The 17,585-nt window shown below is 46.8% G+C and overlaps 1 protein-coding gene across 2 annotated transcripts in view; it reads left to right on the forward strand.

Moving 5' to 3' along the window:
• Positions 1–269: 269 nt before the first annotated feature.
• LOC144935188 (fibroblast growth factor receptor 2-like) overlaps positions 270–17,585 on the forward strand; it is an 82,127-nt gene continuing 64,811 nt past the window's right edge. Inside the window, exons 1-2 of one of the 2 annotated variants that reach the window (XM_078861667.1) lie at positions 270–1,081; positions 4,999–5,369. In XM_078861667.1, the coding sequence (XP_078717793.1) occupies positions 5,258–5,369 (112 nt within the window). In that variant the 5' untranslated portion in view covers positions 270–1,081; positions 4,999–5,257. The remainder of the gene's footprint in view (positions 1,082–4,998; positions 5,370–17,585) is intronic. The other variant, XM_078861668.1, reaches the window with a different exon arrangement.

Genomic DNA, 17,585 nt, shown 5'->3' on the forward strand with positions numbered 1-17,585 from the left:
CGGGGGGTGAACCAGTGGGCGGGACTACGGTCACGAATGGGCGGGGCTATCGTGAGAGTGGGCGGGGTTATCGTGGGAGTGGGCGGGGCTATCGCGAGAGTGGGCGGGGCTATCGCGAGAGTGGGCGGGGCTATCGTGAGAGTGGGAGTGACCAAACGTATAAGTGGGCGGGGCGAAACGACCAAGTAGGCGTGGCTAGTGAGTGGGTGGGCGGGTCTACTCCGGGAGGGAGAGGGAGGAGCCACACGCACTGGCCGCCCCACGTGTTGCGGCGTGCGGCGTGTAAGTAAGCGAGCGTGTGCGCGTGTGTCTCTGTGTGTGTCGCTGTGTCTGTGCGTGTGTGTGTGTCTGTGTGTAAAGTGTAAGTGTAATGAGATCCGGCTGCTTTAGTCGGCAAGCGCTTTCGCCGTGAACGCTGCTGCTTGCTGCTGCGCGGGCAACGCACCGCTCAACGTGCGCGCTCAGATGCTTCAATCGTCACTACCACCACCACGACGATACTGAAGAGGGAGGAGGACTCCGGGGGCTGTTGTGGGACCGTGGTGGTGGGGGGAGAAGACGCACGGGGAAGCCACACCGCATGCGCTCCCGCGTGAAGTAGGAGTGTGCGGGCAGAGGAACAGCGCACAAAGGGACGAACCAACGCCAAACAAGCGACAAACATCATCAGCGGCGTCGGCGTCAGCGGCGGACTTGTGTCGCATTGTTGCGCTGTGCTAGACTGTAGACGAGTGGTGAGTTGTGAGCGGCAAGACCGAGGAGAGAAGACTTTCTGCTGCTGCTGCTGTGGGAAAGAATCCGTGAGAGAAGAGGAGGAGGCGGCTCTGATCCTGTGGCTCTGCCTGCCTGCGTGGGGTGGAGGGATTCTTGTTTTCTTTTAATTTTCTTTGTTATTTTCTCGACTCTCTGTTGAGTACCGAGATAGTAGGGGCGGTGGTGGTGGTGGTGGGGGGTTTAGGATTCTCATCCGAGAGGAGAAGAGCGTTGTCCCTCTGCGGAGATCTTTGTAAGCGTGTGGAGACATTCGTGGGGGGGCTCGGACGTTCGAAGGAAGAAGCGACGACACCACGAGCAGCAGCAGGTTAGTTTGTTGTGTCTGTGTGTGTGTCTGTGTGTGTGTGTCTGTGTGTGTGTGTCTGTGTGTGTGTGTCTGTGTGTGTGTGTCTGTGTGTGTGTGTCTGTGTGTGTGTCTGTGCGATTACTGTGTGCGATGTCTTTATGAGTGGGGAGCGGTGGCCGTAACGCACGGCCACCAACACCGGCAGTAAGTTCTAGATTTGAAGCTTTCGTGACTGCAATGATTCATATTCTCAGGTTTTTTCGGTAAAGTCACGTAGGTAAAACATTAAAAGTCACGACGTTTCGGAGGCAACCGTCACAGCCAGATTAGCTGCAGCTAATCTGGCTGTGACGGTCCCACCTGATGACGTAGACTTGTGTTGCCTCCGAAACGTCGTGACTTTTAATGTTTTACCTACGTGACTTTACCGAAAAAACCTGAGAATACCGGCAGTGAGGATTCATCCGGGACCGGTCCTGAGCCTCCCCCCCCCCTAGGTCGACTCGGCCTCAAATGAGTACCTGGTGCGGTGGTTAGTCAACATCGTCACACGGGAGACGAAGGTGGCCGGGCGTGGTGCTGGCCACCCAACCCCCTCGTGTGCCCACAGTGCTGGCCCTTAATAGGTGCTCGCTAACAGCGCTTGCCCCAACAGTCTGTTACAGGCTACACGAGGGGTGTGGATCGTTGTCTTTACGAACGTGATGATGTTATTAATCTGCTTACTAGGAGTAGCGCAGTACTCACGATCGATTACTTCACGGGTACCATATATCCCACGGCTCCGACTACTTTATTGCATATTTATGCAGCCCTACAATCGATGTTTTATATATTCGATGTTTTAGATTCCTGGTCTCGGCTTGTAAGGGGCGGTCAGCTGGGGTGATCATTGCACCGGTCTCTGGGGTTAGACGCCGTTTCACCAAAGCCCCTTGGGGTGATGTATGGTCAAACGAATTAAGGGGGAGACCTTAATTCTTCAGCATTGGACCGGGTATGCGAGTGGTTGTTAAGTGTAGTCTGTTTCGCGCTTTTGATGTGTTTGTATCAAATGCTGCTTTGCTATACCAGTTGAACGTGCATCACGTCTGTACCGAACTGCGTTTGTCTTCTTGGGATGGCTTCGGTGTAAGCGCCTTGTTGGGTGGACAGAACGCACGATCTTGCTGCGTCGTACTCGTCCAAGTAAACCGATGTGCGGTGGATGGCATCATCACAATGTGCTTGTCAGGAGAAGGCAAACCATGGAGATCCGTCTCGTGAGATAGCCTGCAGCACCACAATGCCCGTGCCTCAATATTTGCCAATGCCAACACCAGAATCGCTGGGCCTGTGCAGAATATTGGGCGAACACTGCAGAGGTTGTTGGACATGAGTCAAGAAGCAGAAGAAGAAGAGGCATAGCAGTGGAATTTGATTTTGTCCGTGAGATTCTTTGAACAAAAAAAAATGTAATGGGTGGGTTTTACCTTTCATTAATGTTGACAGCAGCCAACATCAATTTGACATTCTGTGAAGGCTTAATACGTTAGCGCCACGCAATTCTTTTGTCGAGGGCCCTTTTATGAAATGCCAAATGTTTAATGGGTCCTGTAACAACGCGGGGGATTTTTAAGGTTTGAAAGACAAAAGAAATCGAGTCGCGAGTGTTGGCGTAACGGTTAGTGGCCCCGTGCTATTATTGACCCGGAAAGCCAAGTTAGATTCCCCGGCGAATATCCGTGGCTGTGATAACTTAACTGGTTCGTTGCTGGGCGCCTGTCTTGAGCAACCGCACTGATCAAAGTGGTGAAGTATGGTCCAACAAACCCCCACCCCACCCCCCATGGCCAACACTGCATGGCTGGAGGCTTTGATCCAGTATTGGATTGATTAATGGGTGTAAAAGAAAAAAAGGCACCTTTTGAAAAAATGTGGTGGTGGCTGTGGAGCCTTGGTGGTGGTTGGGTTAATGTTTAGCCTGTTTGTGAGCACAGTGGTGATACGTTATCTCGTGGAAACATCATTTGTTTGCGGCTCCTAATCCCATCAATGGACAAAATACAATTGCGGGTCCATGAAAAAACCCACGGCTGCACGTGATAATTTTCAAGAGTGCTTGCTGCTCGCTGACGTTCTGTTGCTGGAAAAGCAATGAAAGTTGTTAGCAGCAAGTTGCTTCCCGCAGCAATTTTGTGGTGCGTTTGTGTGCCGTGTGGGAATTTCAGTCGGAATGCCAGACGCGGCGGAGCGAGACCCATAATGACATCTGGGTAATAAGATGAAATTGCAAAGCTTACGATAATATAATTTCAAATCCAAGTATATTTTTTTGGCACGGCTCACTCGGCGGTGCCATACAACACACCAGCCACAAGTATTTCACTGCTCCCACAAAACCGGCAACTTGTATGAGTTTCTCGTAACATGCGTGGCGATTACATGACATCTCGGCCGCTCCATACCACCATGGCACACACGCTTCCAGAGCACATCATCGTCATCACCACCGTCATCGATAATAATGCCACCATTCTCAACGCCAGGTTTCCAGATGTACATGCTGTGAGCAACCAGCGAATCAGAATATTTATTTATACTGGAGGAATCCGATGAGCTATAAAGTAATTTTTGTTCCACAGATGTCCAGTTAGGGGTGGTTCGGAACGTTACAACAACAAGCAATACAAAAAAAAACACGACAGGAAGTGCAAAGTATAGGAAAGGTAAGAAAATCACTTTAAAATAAAATGTATGTGCTTTACAAGAGAAAGGGGGAAAACACAAGCGGGTTGAGTGTGAAAAACACCGAATACAGCAAAGCCGTGGCTTTTCGCAGCGTCTTCTCTCTTTCAGATCACGGTTTTCTACCCAGCCGTGGGTAGCCTTCTACCCACGGCTGTAGGTTAAACAGAGAACGCATTACCACGATTTTCCAGCGGCAGACGCGAGTGAGGTCGGCAGGGGCAGCGTGCGAGCAAACCCAAACCGTGGCTCTGAGAGCAAGTGGCCCCACAGCTCGCAACATCCCCCCACAAAGTTCAACTTCCAGCACAGGCAACACACACAAAGTTAATGTTTTTTAATGTGCGCTCAGCTCGGTTGTTGCTGTTTTGTGTGTGTGTGTGGTTTTTAGGATTTTTTTTTATGATTGCAATGATGGTGTTGGCGCGCTCCGCCACGGTGTTTGGTGCAACTTTTTGAAAGCACAAAAGTTTTGGGTCTCTGCTTAACAGACGGAAAAACATCTAAACTTTTAAGTGAAAACAAAGCTGATTTTTTTACGATCGCAATGATGGTGTTGGCGAGCTCCGCCACGGTATTTGGTGCAACTTTCTGAAAGTGTACGCGCACAAAAGTTTTGGGTCTCTGCTTAACAGACGGGAAAACTGTAAAAAGTTTCAGTGAAAACAAAACAGTAACCCAGAGGGGAAGGTGTAACTACAGTGGTGTGCGTGGCGCAACGTGAAATATGCATCCAGCTTTAAGCTGTGGTTACTGGATTAAAATACATTTGTTATAAATGGTCCAACTATGCAGAAGCAGATAATGTGGTTGAGAGAGTGACTTTAAACCTAAATAAATGACAACGTTCTTACTTTTCTTCATGTTTAATAAGCGTTCTATTTTTTTTCAAGTATTGATCCATATACTCAAGAGTCTTTGAAAGCTACTGCTTGTGCTATTTTTGGAAACAATTCTGTAAGACTGCTTGGACATACACACACAGTGTTTGTGTATTTCATGTGTAAATTAGTTCTGGTGCACACACTTCAAAAGCGCACGAGTGGAAGGAACAGATACATCGCGTGGTCTTGCTTTGTTAGATGCGACTCGAATAACGGTGTTGAATTAAATGTATGCAGTGCTTCTCACCCTTTGTTTACTCTTAACAGAGTTGTCTGCGATTCCGTGTGTGTGTGTGCGCGCGCGTGTGTGTTTGTACCCATGTGCAGGGCCATCCATTATGCGGTCAGCCCTCTGCTGAGATCTGACCCTGCCAGGCTCCTTCTATCAGCACGACAAAAGCGCTTACAGGCCACGGGCGGGAGAGGCCGAGGAAGTTTGCCACAGCAGGGAAGGGAGCGCGGGTCCTTGCCGCGCGCCAGCGTGCATCTGATGGAGACGCCACAGCGCAGACCTTGAGAGCCCAGCGAGCCCGTGCCACACACGCCACCACCAAAAGCCACCTCGCCAGCTCAGCCCTATCCAGCCATGGCCTGTTGCCGTACTTCGAGCTCGTGTCAGCAGCTGCTGCTGCTGCTCGTGTGCGCTGTTAATCTCACCTCGTCTCGCCCACCGTCTAGCAGAGTCGCCGTGCCCACGGGTGAGTCTCCGTCGTGGCGATGCAGTTTGCGGTGATGACGGCCGCCCGTCTTCCGTGAGATTCCATTTGATTTGCTGTGGTGTGGAAATTCAACGTGGGATTAACAGGACTATTGCATAGCATTGCTGTTTTTGTGTGCGTTTTTTTATTGTGTTTTACAGCAGGTGTGACTTAATGTTGTTGTTGTGTGATGTGTGTGCGTGTGGGAAAGTGTATAGTCCCCTTCTGTCAGTCCGCTGCTGGATGAGGGCCTCTGCATGCAGTGTGGGCATCTTCGTGGTGGGGGTTATTTGACCATACTTCTACGTTTCTCCATGCTAAATGGTCTTAACAAACGGCCGTTAATACAAATAAATATGGTCTGTTAAATACAGTACTTTAAAACATTCCACCAAGATTACCCCCCAAATAATAGCCCATTGACATTATAATGTTGTTGTGTTTCCAAAAGCACTACCATAACAATAAAACTGTACTCGGCACAAACTTACCAAGACCTTAGGCATCTTTGCTAAATATGTACATTTTAGGGTAGTTCTCCTTTGAGCTGGGTGCGTTTATGCGTAGTGTGCTTAAAAAGTAGAGATGCATCTCTAATGGTGGCACCCATCTCTCTGTGCACGGAGAAGACAGGTGAGATTTTGGGTGCGGCCAACAATCCAAATGAACATCATTAGCAGCTAAGTGCGGGTTGGGCTTTGTTATTCATGCCTCGGTACAGGGAGAGAGCAGCCCCCCCCCCTACCTGTGTGTGTTTAACTGGTAAAAATGAACTCTGGTGGTTTCGTTTGCCACGCCGCTGCTTTCACTCTTGTGTGTGTTCTATCGTGTTGGTTTGTAGTGGACTTCGGGATTTTAGCTGCGTATGTTTTGTGTTTTTACATAAAAGTATATTTCGTAAAAAAAAGGTTGAGGTTTCTAGTTAACCTTAGCTGTAGTTATGTATGTGAAAGGGTTAACGTGTTGTCTGGGGGGCTTTGCTTGTGATATTCCAGTCCAAAATCTACATCTCACACACACACACTGTGCCTTGCATGGTATGGAATGAAAATTCCTTGGGAGAGAGTGTGGTAAGTTTGCTCGGCATTTATAATAAAGCTGCTGCAGCATCATTTATGAGTTTGTTATCGAGTCCAATATTGTGGCTGCTTTTATCGTCCGCTGACAAAAAAAGGACAGCCTTAATGAGAAAAACAAATGAGAAAAACATACACAGCCGTGAATTTCTTTTGCATGAGGATAGTCTGAAGAAGGAATATCTTTCATAGTCCTTCACGTGTACAAATAGCCACTGGAATCACGTGATTTTAATAAGCTTCACAGTCTCATTTGTGTTAAAAGATTTAGTATTTTATAATTAAAGTACTCATTGTTATGTATTTGCCACTTTCATCTTCTGAATTTCAATATGTTGGCATCTATTAGAGTTTTGGGGTGGTTGGCGCTGGTATTTAGGTGTGAAAATACGAAAAAATAATCATACATGAAGACATATCAAATGTAACGCGCTTGAACACGAGTTGCAATTTTGTAATCGGCCCTTGATAACTTTGCACCACGTGGTTCTCAATGAGACAACACGATGTCTTCTTACCAGTAGACCAGGGATCTTGGCAAAATGTTAACTCCCTCGTCTGGCATGCAGGAGGTCGTCGATTCCATCCCGACCCTGACGCCTGCTATTTATTTGGAGTTTGCATGTTCTCCCTGTGGTCACTTGGATTTTTCTCCGGGCTGCCAATTTTTCCCTCCATTTTTAAACATGCGTTTGGAGTACTTTGATGCGATACATTTCCACATGATGATAAGCCACTTCGTTGAGCTATCATTTGTGGCCAGGTCACTTCTGAAAAAGAGCTATATAGCTCAGTGGGCCCTACCTGGTAAAATAACATTAACTTAGTTTTTGTTCAAAATGGCCTGTAATGAGGCCAAAACAAATAGATTGCAGATTATTTTTTATCCAAAACATTACATCATAGGCGACTTGTTAGGAATGAAGAATAAAGATCCTCCAGTTTTTGTGTAAACAGTTTTGTCTGCTTGGTTTGATTGCCGATAAGTCATGTATTAGTAATTCTTTTCAGTTAACGTCAGACCTCCCGCAACTGAGAGCCAAGCGTTTGTTCTGTCAAGGTCTGCCATGAAGTTTAACGCACTTTTTTTTATTCTGAAAAAAAAAGAGCTGTTGATATATTTACTGGTGCCGTTAAGCAAGCAACGTGTGACGTGAAAACGAAAGGCTGTGCTCTTGTTCAGCCGGTATTCCTAAAGTTCAAATTAATACATTATAGAAGCTTAAATATTTGGTTTTAAAATGCCATATCTATGAGTAAAACTAACAGGACCCTGAGTATTTAATTTTTTTCCTTGAGGTATGATTGATTTGAATGTCACATTATAGGCCAAAGCGATTGCTGATGAAGACATGTTTAGGCGGTACATTTATGTTTTATTCTGCAAATGTAGTTTTCCGTCCCATCAGTTAATACCGTATTGAATTTTTTTCCTGATTTTCAACCATCATGTAGTGCTTTAATGCTACGAGGCCATGCTGGGGGGCAGGTTTTCTCGTACCTGCGTTGGTGTTTGTGGAAATGCTTCCATCATATCTCTAGTGTGGTCACTGACCGGTCAGTGTGTTCAGATGGGGAGAGAAGGGGGAGGAGGGGAGGGCAGCGAGGGAGGGAAAGCAAAGCCATCCAAGGAATGCTCTTGGCAAGCAAGAGTTTACAAACAAGTTGCCCGGATCGGCTTTCCCCCAGGCACAGATTAACCCAGGCCGCACAAGACCGGCATTGTTTCGGGGGCCTCGGCTCTGCTTGTGCCCTTACATTCACGGGAGGGGAGTGAGTGGGCAAGGCGCTGTGAGGGCAGGGTGGTGGAGGAGGGGGTCGGTCTCCTTTTCAGGCACGGGGTCGTGGGCCAGGGGCCAGTCAGCCGTACTCAGGAGGGATGGCAGGTTTAGCCTCTGAGACCCCCTGCCCTGCCATTGTGCCATTCATCTTGGCCAAGGCAGCAAGATTAAGAAATCCCGCTTGTGTTTGAGTTTTAGCGGGTTCGTCACGGGCGTGGCTGCGTTTTAATAAGCGGGCCGGCCCCGTGGCCTATTCCACGGTTTAAACGAGCGACGGAGTCGTGCGTGCGTCCGTGTGTGCGGGCGGCCAAGCGGGCTAGCGACGTTGCCTGCTCTCCCGTTCTGTTTCAGCACAGCACCCAAGCTCCTGCCGGAGCGGAGGGGCGCACTAATAGACGTTCGTGCGTCCAGACGCTTGCCATTTTGAGCACGCCGCCGTCTCCGTTACAGCGCAATTAGGTCCGGAGAACAGAGGGGGGGGGGGGGGCTCGGGTTGCGGCCAGTTTTTACAGTCACTCCTTATTAACCAGAGCTAATGGCGCTCTATTCGGCCCCGTTGTGACTTTTTGTTGCTTAATTTCCCAGTCGTTTATTAGAAAGAAAAAAAAAAAATGCCCTGTCTCCGGGATTGTTCTTGTTTTTTAAAACGGTTAGCGAAGCTTGATTCCGTGTTTTTTTTTTCCCATTTAGTTTGCCGCGTTCGATTATTGCGTTGTTGCGCAACAAAAGAATGTTGTTCAAGCCTACAGCTATTTATAAAAAAATGTTTCATCAATTTAATATACAAACAGCTGAAGCAACTTTTTGTTATCTACTATTAGCAGAAATGATTACAAGTGCTTTCAAGTTTTACCGTTTCTTTGCACCATTATTGCGTAGGAAATGCAGCGGCCAATTTGCGTTTCTTATTTCGCGAAAACGACAGCCTTAACATTTCAGGCAAATCCCGGCGTATTTAATCTGTAGCCGCCATCCTGTCTTTGTGCATTCGTGCCTTCAATTTGCTTGTGTTTCGAGCGTTATTTCACGAAAAAAATCCTTGCGTTATCAATTGTTCAGCATCTGGGACCAGTTACGTCAATGATTGTTTTGTTGTGCGCAGATGTTTTTTTGCGATGTGACATTGCCCTGGAATGAGTGTTGAGCCGAGGCCAAAAACTACGTTATAAAACCCAACTGTGATAGCAGTCATAATAATAATAAATGTATGGGAAAGGGAGCATGTTTAATTGACGAGTGTCCTGGCCTTCAGGGAAATGGAAGAGAAAAAAAGCACGGGAACGTGTTACCTATTAACGGCATTGATCTTGAGAGTAAACTTTCAGCATTTGGGGCTTCAACAAATAAAGTCACATTTTGCAGCTGCAGTCTTACCCATGAAAGGTTGCTGCTGCTCCATTAGTAATCTGCCAACAAGTGTCGTTCTCCTGGCTTGCCAAACTGTGGTCTGTTGCATTGAAGGCCTACCTACCCACACACCATGTTGATTTTAACCATTTAAAAAAAATCATACTTCACCATGCTGGTCAGTATGATAGGTTCGTGAAGTGTGGGAGTTGGGGCGTCGTTGGACCAGGACTGGTTCGGATATCACTCGGCACCGATGTTAGCCGTGGTCGAGAATCCTGCTTAGGTCACGCGGTTCATAGCGCAATGCACTAACCACTGTGCCACCGCTCGACCCCGCTATATTCGGGGTGTTCAAATGTTTTCACAAAGAATGCCCCCCCGCCTCCCGCCATAATGTTTTCCACACAGTAATTGTACAACAAGTTCATTCATTTTAAAAACTAACAGTGTAATGTGTGTTGGTGTTTGAACTGTTATCGTCCAATTTAAGAAGTCATTTTAAAGTGCCCTTCTTTGTGTGTGTATACGCAGCATACATTTCATCGACGTTGTTTAGGTTTTTGGCTGCCATGTGTGTCGTGGCTGGGTCTCTGGTTCCATGTGATTACAGTGTGACGGGCGAGTCCAAGAAGCTGATAGATGCTAGCTTGGGAACGTGGGGCGTTAAAAATAATAAATATGAGAGGGGCAGCAGCGGGGGTCTGGGTCTGTTTGTTGGGAAGGTGCTGGGAAAGTTCTGAGACTATAAAGAACACAACAATTTGTGTTTACGCTAAAGCTCGCACCAGTGGGTCATTAATGTTGCTTGCATCTCCGTACCCACGTGTGGCCTGCTGCGAGCGTTCCTTCGCACTCGTTTGCAATCGCAGCTTTTTTCATTTGAGACGGGCATGAACTACACTTGCAACGCAAACGATGACCGTTAAAATAAAAGCCACAATAGAAATATTAATCGGCATTATTGTTAATAAAAAAAAATTCTCGGTCAACTTACTGGCTTTCCAAGCAAAGGAATGTCCAAAGTGAAATTTCGGTTTTTGGCCTACATGTGTTGCTTATTAGTTTCCTCCAGATTTATTTGGCACCCATGTGAGCCAAGTTAGCTTTAATATTGTAGCTGTTCCAAGGAAAGCAAAATAGGTGACCAAACAACACGGCGGATAAAGCCTCCCATTGTTGTTCGTTCATTGTCCGTGGTTAAAGAATACCACGTCCAATCGCGTTGCAAAAAGGGGATAATCAAATTGTCACATCATAATCAACCGAGCAAACACTTGGTCACAAATTTTACCCCCCTCTGTTGGAAGAGGCTGAGCGGACTGACGTGTGACATTTTTCTGAATATTTTTTTTGATGCCCATGTAATACTAAACCAATCAAATCCCATATATACACACACACGCCTTGCCTTTGACAAAAGACGGCACGTAATTTTACCGTCGCTGTCGATTGTCGAAAAGAAAAATGTTGGCGTTCGTTATTAAGTTGGGTAATATTGATACATTTTCGGAAGGAAATAAATATATTATCGGTGTAAGATTGATTACAGACGCTGAGCCGCAGGCAGTGGCGTCAACACGGCGAGGAAGTCTTAAACGTAACTGTATCCTCCAGATGGATTTATGATGTGACGTGTTTTTGTCTGAGGGCTTATATCTGTATCGAGGTGCATGGATGGCTTAGAGGAAGGGGAGTGCGGGCGGGGGGGGTGGGTTTGGGACCCTCTTCGTCTTATTGATTTTATATTTACACGAGGATGATCCATCGCGGGGTGCCACAGACGGTCGTGCAAGTCATATTCACGCCCGAGTTTGTTTAGTATGTGTGTGTGTGCGCGCGCGCGCGCGTGCGCGCATCTTATGTATTTTTAATGTTTTTTGAATTCGACAAATGAAGCGGCCTAGATAAACAGAATAGCAAGTGACACGCCGGCCCCCGAGCAGGTGGAGGGGCCTCTGTTTGAAGAGCGAGCCTAATGTACCGTGCCGCCCCTATTGTTGGTGCCGGCACCGAGTGTGGCCGAGCGCGCCTCCTCTAAACACCATCGCCGTGTTTTAATGCGGTGACAAATACAACACCGAGGCCTGTCGAACAACACAGGGGGGCCGCAGTGCACCGCTGCCCGCCCCCCCCTCCGCCCGCCAATTGTGTACGCACCACCGTTGAGCCTTCCTTGGCCGAATGCCCCCACGGACAGACTCGTTACACGCACCCCGCACGCAATACGCGGATTCTACAAGGCGCTTTGAGGCGTTGTGACACCTTGCAATTTGTGTTTGTCGAGTTTCTTTAACACCGTTCGTTGCCAACCGTGCTAATTGCACCAAATAGATGCAACTTGTTTTATTTGCTGACGCGCAGAAATATAAATATACTAAATGTAACAAGTGATAAACTTCCGTGTTTACAGTTATCAGAGGGTGGTGAATATGGGGAGGGAGCGGGGGAGTGAACGATGGCGCAGTAGTTGGTGCACGGCCACTGCACGATCAACCCTGGCGACCAGAGTGTGTGTCCCAGTCATGGCTTGTGTCCGTGGCGAGTGATAAAGGAACTGCTCCTGTGCCCTCGATACTACTGCCCAGCGTGGCGAAGGGTCGTCCAGTAACCTCCTCCTTGACCTATATGACGTGCGCAGGCTTCATCCAGCGGTGGATTTACAGGAGGGCTCTCTGTACGTGATTTATTTCAAGAATTATATTTGCACTGAATATGCGGTGCAGTTATTATGCAGTGTATACATGTTTCATTTGCTGTCAAATAAAAAATACATAAAAGGTAAAATGTCAACATCTAAAAGCACCCTCATGAAAATTACATGGTATATTTCAAAAAATATATATTATTGTACGTGGTTTAAATTTCCAAAGTTGTTAAATAAAAAAAAATACGATGTCTATACAAAGGAAGAAGTTTGACCTACAGGATTAGGCCAAAAATTGTTGATATTTTTTTTGTTGTCCTGGCGTGCGGTTAAATAAGTCTCCCATCTTGTAATGGTTATTTTTATGGAAAGTTATAAACGAGACTCAAAGTTGTCCAAAGAGCCCACATGCCAAGTGTCATGGACGAGGCGATTGCGAGTACGCACGTGTGTACATGACGAATGGCTGTTTAACATATACAGTACTTGGAGGGAGTTCTGTGCAGTCTCGCCCCAGCCCAGTGTTCTGCTCTCTCCACGCTTTCGTCATTGGCATCCCAGATATTCGTTTCTCACAAACCGTAAACAACGAGTTATGAACACCAGGAAAAGGGGGCACTGTTGAACCTCGTTGACTGCCATGGTGCGCAACCAGCGTGTACCTCCCCCCCCATGGGCACGAAGTCACCGATTCAGGGCCCCGAGTGAAAGGGCCATGCCTATACATGGCGTTGTTCTCTCTTATGTATGCACGCATGTTGAACTTCGTTCGCACCGAACGTAGCCGACCGTGCCAATCAGAGGTGCGGAGGTGTCACGAAGGAGGGCCCATTGTCTGCTATCTCTTATTTTCCGCTCCGCTTAATGGCAGTGTTGATTAACTTGTTGAATTTTGTTGTTATTTGTTCTTGTGCACCACTGCCAATTCAGCGTCGTTTTAGACGTGGGGTTTGACTTGTTATTTATGGAGCCAGTTAGCAGGGCTGTACCCTCGCGTCTTCCATCAACATGCCCATGTAACCTTCGTTTTATTGGTTTTTATTAAAGCGAGTGTTTTATTTCTCGCGTTTTGAGCCACCACTCCCCTCTTCCAGGGCCTTTTCTTCCCTCTTCATCTTCTCTCCTCAAAGAATGGAACTGATCTTGCCCTTGCTGTGATTCCCACCCCCACTGGGAACCTTTTGCCCTAACCAGGAAGCACTTTTTTATTTCAGGGTTTGTCAAGTGTGCGTGCAGGTTTTCTTCCTTGTTTTTCCTTTCCCCTGTGCTAATACGTATCCACGTGGTGTGGAAAAATGCTCACTTTCCGAGTCGCGTCACGGCTAACATCAGTGGCGAGTGATATCTAAAATGACCCTGGGCCCCACCCTCGGGTCAACCCAGCCTTAAATGAGTACCTGGTGCGGTGTATAAACATCGCCACTGAAGAGGCAAAGGCGGCCGGGTATGGTGCTGGCCACCTACCCCCCTCGTGTGCCATGCCAGCGATTAATAGGTTCGAACAGCACTTGCCCCAAAAGGCTGTTATGGCTATCTTTGTCTTAATGTCTATTATGTAGTATATTTCCACGCCTCGGCCATTCATGGTACTCTGCGAGTCTTGTGTGTGTGCACATCTGTCACCGTAGAAGTCTTTGTGCTCCGCTTGTCATATCAATCGCCGATTGACCCGTTAACCCACGAGCACCGAGGCTTGGCTCACACTGCTGCCTCGGCACAATTAAGACGACTGCGAACCACTCTGATTTTGACCTTGGCTCTCCCGGCAGCACCAGGACGTGGATGGATGTCTGTATAGTGTTACAATAATGTCCCAGGCAGCAGCCTGCAGATGGGCATAGCAGCGAGGAATGATCCAGTGTCAAGACACCGACCCCTGTACGTCACTGCACCCAAAAAGTGCAGCCGTGCAATGTCTTGCCGATGCCACTGCAGGCGGAAGGGCCTCCACAAGAGGGAGCTCTATAGAACCCCTCTAGAGGCTATCTTGGCCTACTCTTCCACACTGGCCAAACCTTTTTGGAATGTCGGAGTGCCCACTATTTACCCCCCCCCCCCACCACCGCACGTGACCTGTCGATAGTCTAACTGTGGTGTACCCATTTATGCTGCACGGTGGACTGATGCATGGTGGGAGAATTTAAGAATCTTGCCCCGTTTGTTTCAGCTGCTGCGCCAGAAGATTGAGCATGTGACATGGATTAGTGAATCCAGTGTGCAGCTATAACCATTCCATCATGGTGGTGTCCAAAATTATGAATCTGTAAAAATAAAAACCCAGACATGGGCTTCATAAATTCCTGTCTCTCTATTAAAGCAGTGCATGCACTCACTAAATCAAGATTCTGCAGGTTGTAGGATAGGGCTGGCAACTGAGCCCTGTGAGAGAGAGCGAGTACCGTTCCCTCCTTGGCTACTGCCCTCTTGATGTAAGAATATTATAGATATTTTTGAGAAGAATTCCAAGGTAACCAAAGCCTTTAATAAAAAAAATGTTTTTTTTAATATTTCAGTATGAGCCCGCTATGGGGAGCGGGGGGGGGGGGGCACTTTGGGGAGTATAAAACCTCCGCGGACGTACGTCCCGAACTCTGTGCTCCTGGATATAGAGGACGGAGGAGATTGGGCTCGCTGCCCCGCCGAGTGGGAACCTTGAGTGGGTGTGCGTGCACTTTTATGTAGAGAGGGGAAGGTGAGGGAAGAAGAAATGAAGTAATGGAGTGAGGGTAAGAAAGGGGGGGGGGTCAAAGCTGTTTAAAAATAGCCCCACATCTTCCATAATGCCTTTTTGTACTGAACTGGCAATTTTGAGAACTAAAAGCATTATGTAGATTTTTTTAAATGTATTTACATTCTCCTGTCAGTAATGTGTATGTTGCCTCGTACAGTGTATGGACATTCTGTTTTAATTGGACTTTACAAAGAACGCTTAATCGATTTGAATATTGTGCATTGGTGCACAGACATTTGCACACGAGTGGCGAGCACGTTCGATGAGTGTGGTGGTAAAGTTTACATACTTCACCGTGAAATATTGAGATGAAAGCCCTCTCAAATACAATGGCGCACTGTGGAAGAGTAGCAGCTATTGTTATTTCCAGTACAAAAAGCTAAATTCCCCTGACAAAGGCAAAGCTCTCTTACCTAAAACCCCCAGCTTTGGAACCACAAGTCCAGCGATTTAATCTAGCTGGATGCTCACAGAGATGTGTTTTAGTGGGATTTCTGGGGATTTGGAAGGACGTCTGTTAAACTGTACATCTTTACGCCACTAAAAAGATAACCGTGCAGGTTTTGGCTCCCATTTTTTTCATTGTTTCAAACAAAGGAACAAAAAAAAGCGGACAGCGATTCTCGGTTTTGAAAGGCTCATTTGTTTGGTGGGATGATACAGTTGATCCCGCGTGGAGTCAACATTTGGTGGGTTTTTTTCAAACTTTATGAACGAGTTTGAGACCGACATGGAAAATGAATGTCGGGACACTGGGAAAATTAGACTTAGACGTGGAGTTCAAGGAGTGGAAGCTGTGACGGTCCCACCTGATGACGGAGACTTGTGTTGCCTCCGAAACGTCGTGAATTTTATTTTTGTTTTGTTTTATTTTATTTTACTTTCATTACTTTTAATGTTTTACCTACGTGACTTTACCGAAAAAACCTGAGAATATGGAAGCCTCGTCTTGAACACGAACGTTTGTGGTAGGTTAGGGTCATTAAAAATCTGACACGAAACATTTTGTGGTGTCAAAGTTTTCTTAATTCATTGAAAAACGTGGTGACTGTTGTATAATGCATCTGCTTTCCGTGTGTGAATTTCTAATGGTGAAAGATTTCAAATTCTGTACATTCCTTAATTTGTGAAGCCGTATTAATCTGCCGCACCGCAACATCGCGTTTTATTTAACATGCCCACATTCATGGGAAGGCTTCTGAAAGTTAAAAATAAGCCATTCTCTCCCAATCTTAATGTCTCCATTGAAGGTTTTATATGCGAGTTTTGGAAATTCCTCTGAAATTAAACTTCTGAATGAAATCACATGTTCGAATAAACCAGCGCTTGGGCGCTATACATTCCTGTCGTGTTGTGTTTGAGCGGCAACTCAACCGAGCGATAGGAGAGTTGACGTTTGATTGTCTTTCGTGAGTAGGCAGCGCAGAACAGACGCGAGTATGAAAAATAATAAATCTTTCCCCGCGAGGCGAGAGTGAGGCTGATGGTTTTGAAAGGGCCCGGTCAAAGGTCATGTTTCTGGCTGGCTGGAATGGGGGGGGGGGCGGCCACTTTCAAAACAACACTCGTCTGCTGGTAATGGGGATCGGGTTAACGCTAAGCCGGATGCCGGCTGACTGCGGGGGAGTGAGCAAGCGGAGCTGGCCCCGTGGTTTTTGTATTGGCTTTGGGGCATTGGTAAGTGGGGTTTTGGGTGAAGGGGGTTTTTTTTTTGGGGGGGGGGGTGGGGAAGGAAGGGGGGGTGGAGGTTGCTGGTTGGGAGGGTCAGGGATGGATGGATGGTGGAGGGAGGCGGCGTATATTTTTAAATCCTTTATATTAAGTTCACTTGCTTGCTTGCGCGCTTACGACCGTGCAAATTTTTGGTCGTTTTTTAACCCACTTCCCGTGATCCAATCGAGCTGACATTTTGCACACAGACTTGTTGTGCGTGACAATTTATTTTCGTGAAAACATTTTTTCCAAAATTTTCCACTTTTTAGGAAAAAAATGTTTTCGTATTTAATTTAAAATACCAATGTGATTAAAATGAAACTCTTACTCAAGAAAAACAGAAATGAATAATAAAATAAAACCGATGCCACGCATATAAAGGATTTATAGTGAAAAACTTTGTTTTTACGGGTTAATTTTTTGTGACACACGTTCGAACGGAACGAGGCATAGAATTTCAACCCCTGCAGGTGCTCGGTCCATCTGCCCCGCAAAGATGGGCACGTGTGCGCGGGGAGGTTCCTTTGCTATTGTTGCCCGGGGAACAGTGCCAGTTTTAAGTTGGCTTGCTCAAGATTATAACTGCAATTGCCTTAATTGCCCTGCTATTATTGACTGTCTGGTATACAACAAATTAATCTGCCCCGTATGTTGTACGACAAGTGTTTCATTATGAGAGAGATCCGTTAACAAGAGAATGTCTCTCGGTCTATTTTTTGTCGGCTTTCTGATTATCAGCAATTGACAACATCGTGGGTGACTGACTTAGCTTTATACTTCTCCTTAGCATCATCAGGCATGGTTAATTCCCTGATGTATGAAGGCCTCCCCAATGTACCGCAACCTCTTACGATCCTCGGATATGTAGTACATTGGTGCATATTTCTCTGAATTATTTAGCCACCCCATCAACTCCGTTTT

This window comes from Lampetra fluviatilis, chromosome 12 (assembly GCF_964198595.1).
Source record: "Lampetra fluviatilis chromosome 12, kcLamFluv1.1, whole genome shotgun sequence".
In the NCBI taxonomy this organism is placed as follows: Eukaryota; Metazoa; Chordata; class Hyperoartia; order Petromyzontiformes; family Petromyzontidae; genus Lampetra; species Lampetra fluviatilis.